The following is a 7,752-nucleotide window of genomic DNA, read 5'->3' as shown; positions in this document are numbered from 1 at the left end:
ATATATTATATATATATTGAGAGAGAGAGAGAGAGAGAGGGGGAGAGAGAGAGTGTGGGAGGGAGAGAGAGAGAGAGAGAGAGAGAGTGAGAGAGAGAGAGAGAGAGAGAGAGAGTGTGGGATATATAGGGTTGATCAGTAACTTGGTTGGTGTCTATAGATTGCCTATGGTATGTGGATTGATGCCGAAGATACCATTCCGTGCTTTGTCTGGTCCAGACTTGATTACTTACAGGTTGGCCTCAAATCGCTTGAACATTACCAAGTCAGGCAGTTTGTACAAACAAACAAACAAAACACTGTTCCTAAAAAGTGGACAAACAAAACAAGGAGTAATCACGATAGATTGTTTATTTTGGGCCTTTATGACTTACACGGATAAGACAACACTTTCATTAACAACACACATTATACAGTGATTATATCAATATTTCTGTGAATCATATCACTCCATGTACACATCTGACGACAATAATACTGAAAACTTGCAAACTCACACAGTCCAAGTTCATGTTCATAAACTGCAAAACAACAAATTTGATAATTTCTTACAGATGAACACATCTTGAAGGAAACATGTATTGAACAGCCAATAATACTCTCATCTCCATTAAATACTCCCAGTAATACGGGCAGCATAAGAAAATCGGGAAGTATAAAAGATTCAAAAGATTTTGAGGAAGGGAATACAAGTATTTTTGTTCAAAACTGGGACTTTCTCAAATGTCTGCATTTTCAATATTGAACAAAATTTATGGATAACAACTTCTCTTATTTCGGGAGTGTGACGTTTCGATACAGATTCTTGTCAAACAGAAATGACAACATACCTGCTTGACAACGGTACAAGAATCTATCAAAACGTTGTACTCAAGAAATAAAAGAAGTTGTCATCCAAAGAGTTTATTCAATATTGTATATCCCAACTTCTAAAATGCCACTCAAAGATGTCTGTATTTTCTAAAATTCGGGGGAATTAAAAATTTATTTTCGATGCAAAAACATTAAATTAAACATTGTTTATTGGTTCTGTTACCCATAAAATACAAGCTACCTCCTCACAGCCATCAGATTACTCACAACTATGACCGAAAACTTGACAATTCTTTTATTCTACTTAGGGAGTTTCTCTCGGACTGCTTCAGATTTGATTTGAGCAGGTCTCCATAACTCTGGCATATCTAAGTACTGAACAGCATCAAGGCCTTGCTCTGAATAGCTGCAAGAGTGGTGATGCTGGGTGGAGCAGTAACCACTCTTTCAGCCTTGGATAATCTTCTGAATAAAAATAGTCCAGAGGAACAGTGTTATCCTCTGATTACACAATGCCATAATTTTAGAAAGTGGTCAAATGTAACATATGTTATGTTTGGGATTACACTTTCTTAGTAAAGTACATATTTTAGTACTTTTGTTGGGTTGAGTCCCACATCTGTACTTCACTAAGAAAGTGTAATCACAAATATAACATATGTTACATTTGACCACTTTCTAAATGGCATTGTGTAATCATAGCTTTCGGTCGTGGGAGCCATGCCAATGTACATCTATCAGAGGGGTACACAAAGTCCGCAGTCCAGACTACTAGTTGTCCGACTTCCATGTTTGTGGAAGCTGCGGTGGGTTAGGCGGCCGACTTTGTGTGCTAGTGATTAGGTGCCTGACTCTGAGGGTGTGGGTTTGAATCCCGGATGGGACTCAACCCAACAAAAGTACTAGAATCTGTACTTTACTAAGAAAGTGTAATCCCAAATGTAACATATGTTACAGTGTAATCCTCATTACAAGAGTCTGTGGTTAGTCCTGCTTCAACAAGACAAAAATGTTTACAGTGTATTCAGTTTTCTTTTGTAGCAATATTTAAACATTTTTAACCCCATTTTCAACTTGTCATCAAAACTGCCAGTGGTAGCTTTTTCACTTGCCCTTAGCACAATTTAGTAGGGGTGACTATTGCAATAGTATTTTCTCTCCTTAAATTGTCTCAATTGAAGTCATTCCCAAATGAATGTATAGTTTATATGAAATAAACACAAGCTGAAGTAGTTTCAGTTTCTTTTAATAACTGACTGACTGACTGACTTTGGTTTTACGCCGTTTTTAGCAATATTCCAGCAACATCACGGCGGGGGACACCAGAAATGGGCTTCACACATTGTACCCATGTGGGGATTCGAACCCGGGTCTTCGGCGTGCTTTTAATAACTGACAAAAAAAAACACACTAGAAACCAAGATCAAGCTTGTTTAAGAGGGGGTGGATTACTCTAAATAAAATAAATAAATTCATAGAGCACATGTGCTAAACATTTCCAAGATGATGTGCTGTAAAACCAGGATCTCTAACATATTCAGTTGAGGAATGGTGAATTAAAAATCTTGTTTCAAATCTTTTCTATGTCAATATGCCAAGTGTCTTGAGGCAAAACGAACATGACTGAAATAATGTTCATAAAATGACAAACTTGGCAAACATGATATAAAAAAGGGTGGAAGCATAATTTCAACCTAATATAGTATTTTCAAGATGACATTACTAAAAATCAAATCAAATCTCAGCACTTGCTATCGCTACACAAAGATCTGACCATCCCATTACAGGTCACTTCAGAATGACCTTTCGTTAACTTGACTGACCAATGAAATAAACAAGATAAAGACTCGGACTTGAAGGACAGTGTAATTATGCCCTAGTTTCTAAACAGCAGCTTCCAAAGTTCTCCATGCAAAATTTGAAACGGATCAAAAGAAAGTTTCAAACTGGCAGCTTCCATTCCACAAATGGTTTGAAAACTGAAAAACATTGTTGACAAATTTGAAAAATAAACAAAACAAAATGCCACAATGTTTAATAAGTGACATTGTACGACAGTACTTCCCACAGGCTATGGAAAGTATCTCGTTTCAAATGTCCATCCCACAGAAGTTTGAGCGATGGAAACATTCGTACAGCCTAAAACTGTCAACTCAAAATACCTCATATTATCCTTTTTGAGCTGGCATGATACGAAAACCATTGTGACATTCACCTTCCGGATCTGACGAATGACACTCATATTGGTTGCATGAAAGGTTGTTCTGACACGACGTGTAACAGTTGCTCTCAGATCATTGTTTAGTTGAAGTGAGAAATACTTTTGGTTTGAATGAAATTGTTAAAACATAAATGAAAAACCTGAAAATATATGAGTTGATGTCAGTATTATTTACGATATTCCGCCTGATTAGGCTGAAAATCGTTTTTAACTCATCACAAACATAATGTTGAATTGAGACAGTTTCGATGTCTATCAAGATTCTAAAATATTCATAAAAGACAAAACATAACATGTAAAGATGGCAGTACCAGGTAAGTCCCGAGAAGTCAACCAATTTCTGGCCAAACTTTATTCAGAGAAACCTGAATTGTATGGAACAATATTACTAAGGATATATCTAATATTAGCTTCCAAGAAACTATATTGTCCCTGTCTACATAACAATAACATATTCAGTGACTATATAAGAATCATAAACAACAACTAAAACAAGTCTCCATTTGGAAAACAAAATCATAAAATTATTCATAAAATAAATATTTTTCTAACTAAAAATAGAGCCATGAGCTTAATACTCAAATGACATTTAAAGTATTGCAAAATTTTTCTAATTTCTAAAATATTAATTGAAAATCTAAAATCAATTCAACGAAAATTTCTTCAAGCTATTGATAAGCACTGTAGTGATTTAATTAATTTTATATGATTTTAAGAGTATCGTCTTTAAGTCATTTAGGGTACAATCAATGACTGGCATGAACATTCATAGACATCCTTGTTTCAACAAGTCAATGATCATCTGTACAGTAGGGGTGAAACAGTACACCGCGGTATTAGTAGAACTGCAGTGTTTTTCCGGTCTACTCCCATTTGTGAGAACTCCCAATTGTGAGACTCCCAGTTATGAGACAGTGGAGTAGGTAATTAACAAAGAAAACACACCATACTCCCCTGTCTGATAGAATGGGTTAACCCTAGCTAATTACTGATTTGCTATGCAACTGAATTTTGTGGAAGTCTTAATGAAACTTTAAAAGATAAATTGATTAACATACACTTTGTGTAGGTAACTTCGTGATCATTGAAAGATAAATTAATGTACCTACTCAGATTTACACCCGTCTCCGAAACTACAAGATATAGTTTAAGAAATAACTCTGAAATACAAGTTTACAGTCGAACTGCCTTTTATACCAAGTCCTTTTTATCCGACACTACCCGTTATAACCTGGATACCATTTTGAACGGAAACAAAGAATTTACTCCTTGTGTAAACCAGAAAATAGTTGAATCTGTCCACGATTATATCATCAAGACACAACGCTTCAAATTTTCTCAGGAAAATACTTAAATTAACTCAACAACCTTCTCATGATTGATTTATATTCCTACAATAGCTTGTTAGACACACACAACTGTAACTCTCTAATTATGACTACTTAGAGAATAGTTGTATTTGATGTATACTTAAAAATATATTTATGCAATAGTCAATATCGATGATGGCACATCCTCCTTTTACATTTTGTATTTTATGTTGCATGGGAGCGACGTAATGCTTGCTCACCTATTCCAATTCATTTTCATAATAATAATAAAATATGTTTAAACCAAAATGACTTTCAAACTTCATAATAGTCTATTTCTTCTGTGTAAATAGAATCTTGGATAATCTATTTCATTAATCTACTCATCAATGACTCCTGTGGGTACTCTTCAACAACTGGGCTGATCCCACTTTCATTGTAGGGATGTGGAAACACCACCTATGTGCACTGAACCATTAATTAATGTGTCTCACAACTGGGAGTTCTCACAAATGGGAGGACACCGTTTTTCCTGTTGTTCAGTATACCGTAATGCAATCCAAAAATTCGGTATTTTCGGTTTTCATACCGTCATTTCTATTTAGTCATAAAATAACATTTTTGTTCATTCAAAATAACTGACTGACTGAGTTTGGTTTTACGCCGCTTTTAGCAATATTCCAGCAACATCACGGTGGGGGACACCAGAAATGGGCTTCACACATTATACCCATGCGGGGATTCGAACCCGGGTCTTCGGCGTGACGAGCCAACGCTTTAACCACTAGGCTACCCCACCGCCCCCATTCAAAATAACAAAGATTATGGTTATTTTTTCCATGTTATTAAACAATGTAAGGTTTGGCTCTTGTCAATTTTCTGCATTATAATCATGTCTCATATACCGAACCGAAACGGATCGAACCGAAGGCTTTAACCGCAATACGTACCGCACCATGGTAAGAGCGTACAGTTTCAAGCACACCGTTTCACCCCTACAGTCCAGGCAAGCTAAAAATGTATTTCTTCTATTAATGAATAGTTAAATAAATACATGCTTAAGACTATACAACAGTGTTGGTGTGGTGGGCACTGAAATATTTCATCAGCTGCAGTGTGTAAACAATGAGTGAGTGAGTGAGTTTAAACAATGAAGATATTGGACTGTAATAATCACAAAATCACTCCCAGCTTCTAACAGGATTTCAACAAAAATGCCAATTGGCACAGTATTTTTGACAAGTGTGTCAACTGAATCACAGACAGATCCAAGTGACTTATATTACACTACTGCCACTTCTTTCTATGCAGATTAAAGAGTCTCACAGCAGCAGTTGATACTACTATCTTCTATGAAGTGTTCGATTCCCAATATGGTACACGTTCCTTGGAATCATAATTGCCCATGACAGTTCTCAGAGATCTAGAAGCGATATACAAAATCAAAATTCTTATTGACGGGCAGTGCTAAATATGTATAATTTTGGTATATCTAAAGTCATAAAAACAGTCGGTTAAAACAGTAATCAGTGAGTTGAATATGTACACCAGCAGAAACAATATACAAGAGCTGCCTATCAATCTGTGAAAGGTGATGGGGTAATGTCATTGATAACACTTTGTATATTGTGGCTAATGATATTCTGAGGTGATGACACCTCAGTTTCTTGACACATGTACACTGATACAGTGGTGTGATAAGACCTCCAGTTTCTTGACACATGTACACTTCCAGTTTCTTGACACATGTACACTTCCAGTTTCTTGACACATGTACACTGATACAGTGGTGTGATAAGACCTCCAGTTTCTTGACACATGTACACTTCCAGTTTCTTGACACATGTAAACTGAGGTGAAAAGACCTCCAGTTTCTTGACACATGTACACTGATGTGATAACACCTCCAATTTCTTGACACATGTACACTGAGGTGACACCACCTTCAGTTTCTCGACACATGTACACTGAGGTGACAACACCTCCAGTTTCTTGACACAAGTACAGCGGTGTGACAACACCTCCAGTTTCTCGACGTATGCTCTGAGGTGACAACACTTCGAGTTTCTCGACACAAGTACAGCGGTGTGACACCACCTCCAGTTTCTTGACACATGTACACTGAGGTGACAACACCTCGAGTTTCTTGACATATGTACATTGTGGTGACACCACCTCCAGTTTCTCGACACAAGTACAGCAGTGTGACAACACCTTCAGTTTCTCGACATATGTACACTGAGGTGACACCCCTTCCAGTTTCTTGACACATGTACACTGAGGTGACACCCCCTCCAGTTTCTTGACACATGTACAATGGTGTGGCATCATCTTCAGTTTCTTGTCACATGTACCCTGAGGTGACACCTCCAGTTTCTTGATACACATATACTGGGGTGACACCACCTCCAGTTTCTTGATACAGGTGCACTGATACAGTTGTGACAACACCTCCAGTTCCTTGACACATGTACACTGGGGTGACACCACCTCCAGTTTCTTGATACAGGTGCACTGATACAGTTGTGACAACACCTCCAGTTCCTTGACACATGTACACTGGGGTGACACCACCTCCAGTTTCTTGATACAGGTGCACTGATACAGTTGTGACAACACCTCCAGTTCCTTGACACATGTACACTGGGGTGACACCACCTCCAGTTTCTTGATACAGGTGCACTGATACAGTTGTGACAACACCTCCAGTTCCTTGACACATGTACACTGGGGTGACACCACCTCCAGTTTCTTGATACAGGTGCACTGATACAGTTGTGACAACACCTCCAGTTCCTTGACACATGTACACTGGGGTGACACCACCTCCAGTTTCTTGATACAGGTGCACTGATACAGTTGTGACAACACCTCCAGTTCCTTGACACATGTACACTGGGGTGACACCACCTCCAGTTTCTTGATACAGGTGCACTGATACAGTTGTGACAACACCTCCAGTTCCTTGACACATGTACACTGGGGTGACACCACCTCCAGTTTCTTGATACAGGTGCACTGATACAGTTGTGACAACACCTCCAGTTCCTTGACATTGTACACTGGGGTGACACCACCTCCAGTTTCTTGATACAGGTGCACTGATACAGTTGTGACAACACCTCCAGTTCCTTGACACATGTACACGGGGGTGACACCACCTCCAGTTTCTTGATACAGGTGCACTGATACAGTTGTGACACCACCTCCAGTTCCTTGACACATGTACACTGGGGTGACACCACCTCCAGTTTCTTGATACAGGTGCACTGATACAGTTGTGACAACACCTCCAGTTCCTTGACACATGTACACTGAGGTAACACAACCTCCAGTTTCCTGACACATTTTCACAGATACATTCCAACATACATCTTGCTCAAAATTGTACTCAGCAAATTCATGAAC

The 7,752-nt window shown here is 38.3% G+C and overlaps 1 protein-coding gene across 1 annotated transcript; it reads right to left on the bottom strand.

Moving 5' to 3' along the window:
• Positions 1 to 1,181: 1,181 nt before the first annotated feature.
• LOC124267621 lies at positions 1,182 to 7,692 on the bottom strand. Its single transcript, XM_046702582.1, has 3 exons — positions 6,712 to 7,692; positions 6,311 to 6,558; positions 1,182 to 1,278 (listed from the first exon to the last, which is right to left on the bottom strand). The coding sequence occupies exons 1-3, from the start codon at positions 7,690 to 7,692 to the stop codon at positions 1,182 to 1,184; spliced, it is 1,326 nt and encodes a 441-aa protein (XP_046558538.1).
• Between the last annotated feature and the right edge of the window lie 60 nt (positions 7,693 to 7,752).

Source organism: Haliotis rubra, unplaced genomic scaffold, assembly GCF_003918875.1.
Source record: "Haliotis rubra isolate DU_JTF1 unplaced genomic scaffold, ASM391887v1 Scf1324, whole genome shotgun sequence".
Taxonomy (NCBI): Eukaryota; Metazoa; Mollusca; class Gastropoda; order Lepetellida; family Haliotidae; genus Haliotis; species Haliotis rubra.
Note: the sequence above shows the minus strand (reverse complement) of the source record. Positions and strands in the feature narration are given on the sequence as shown.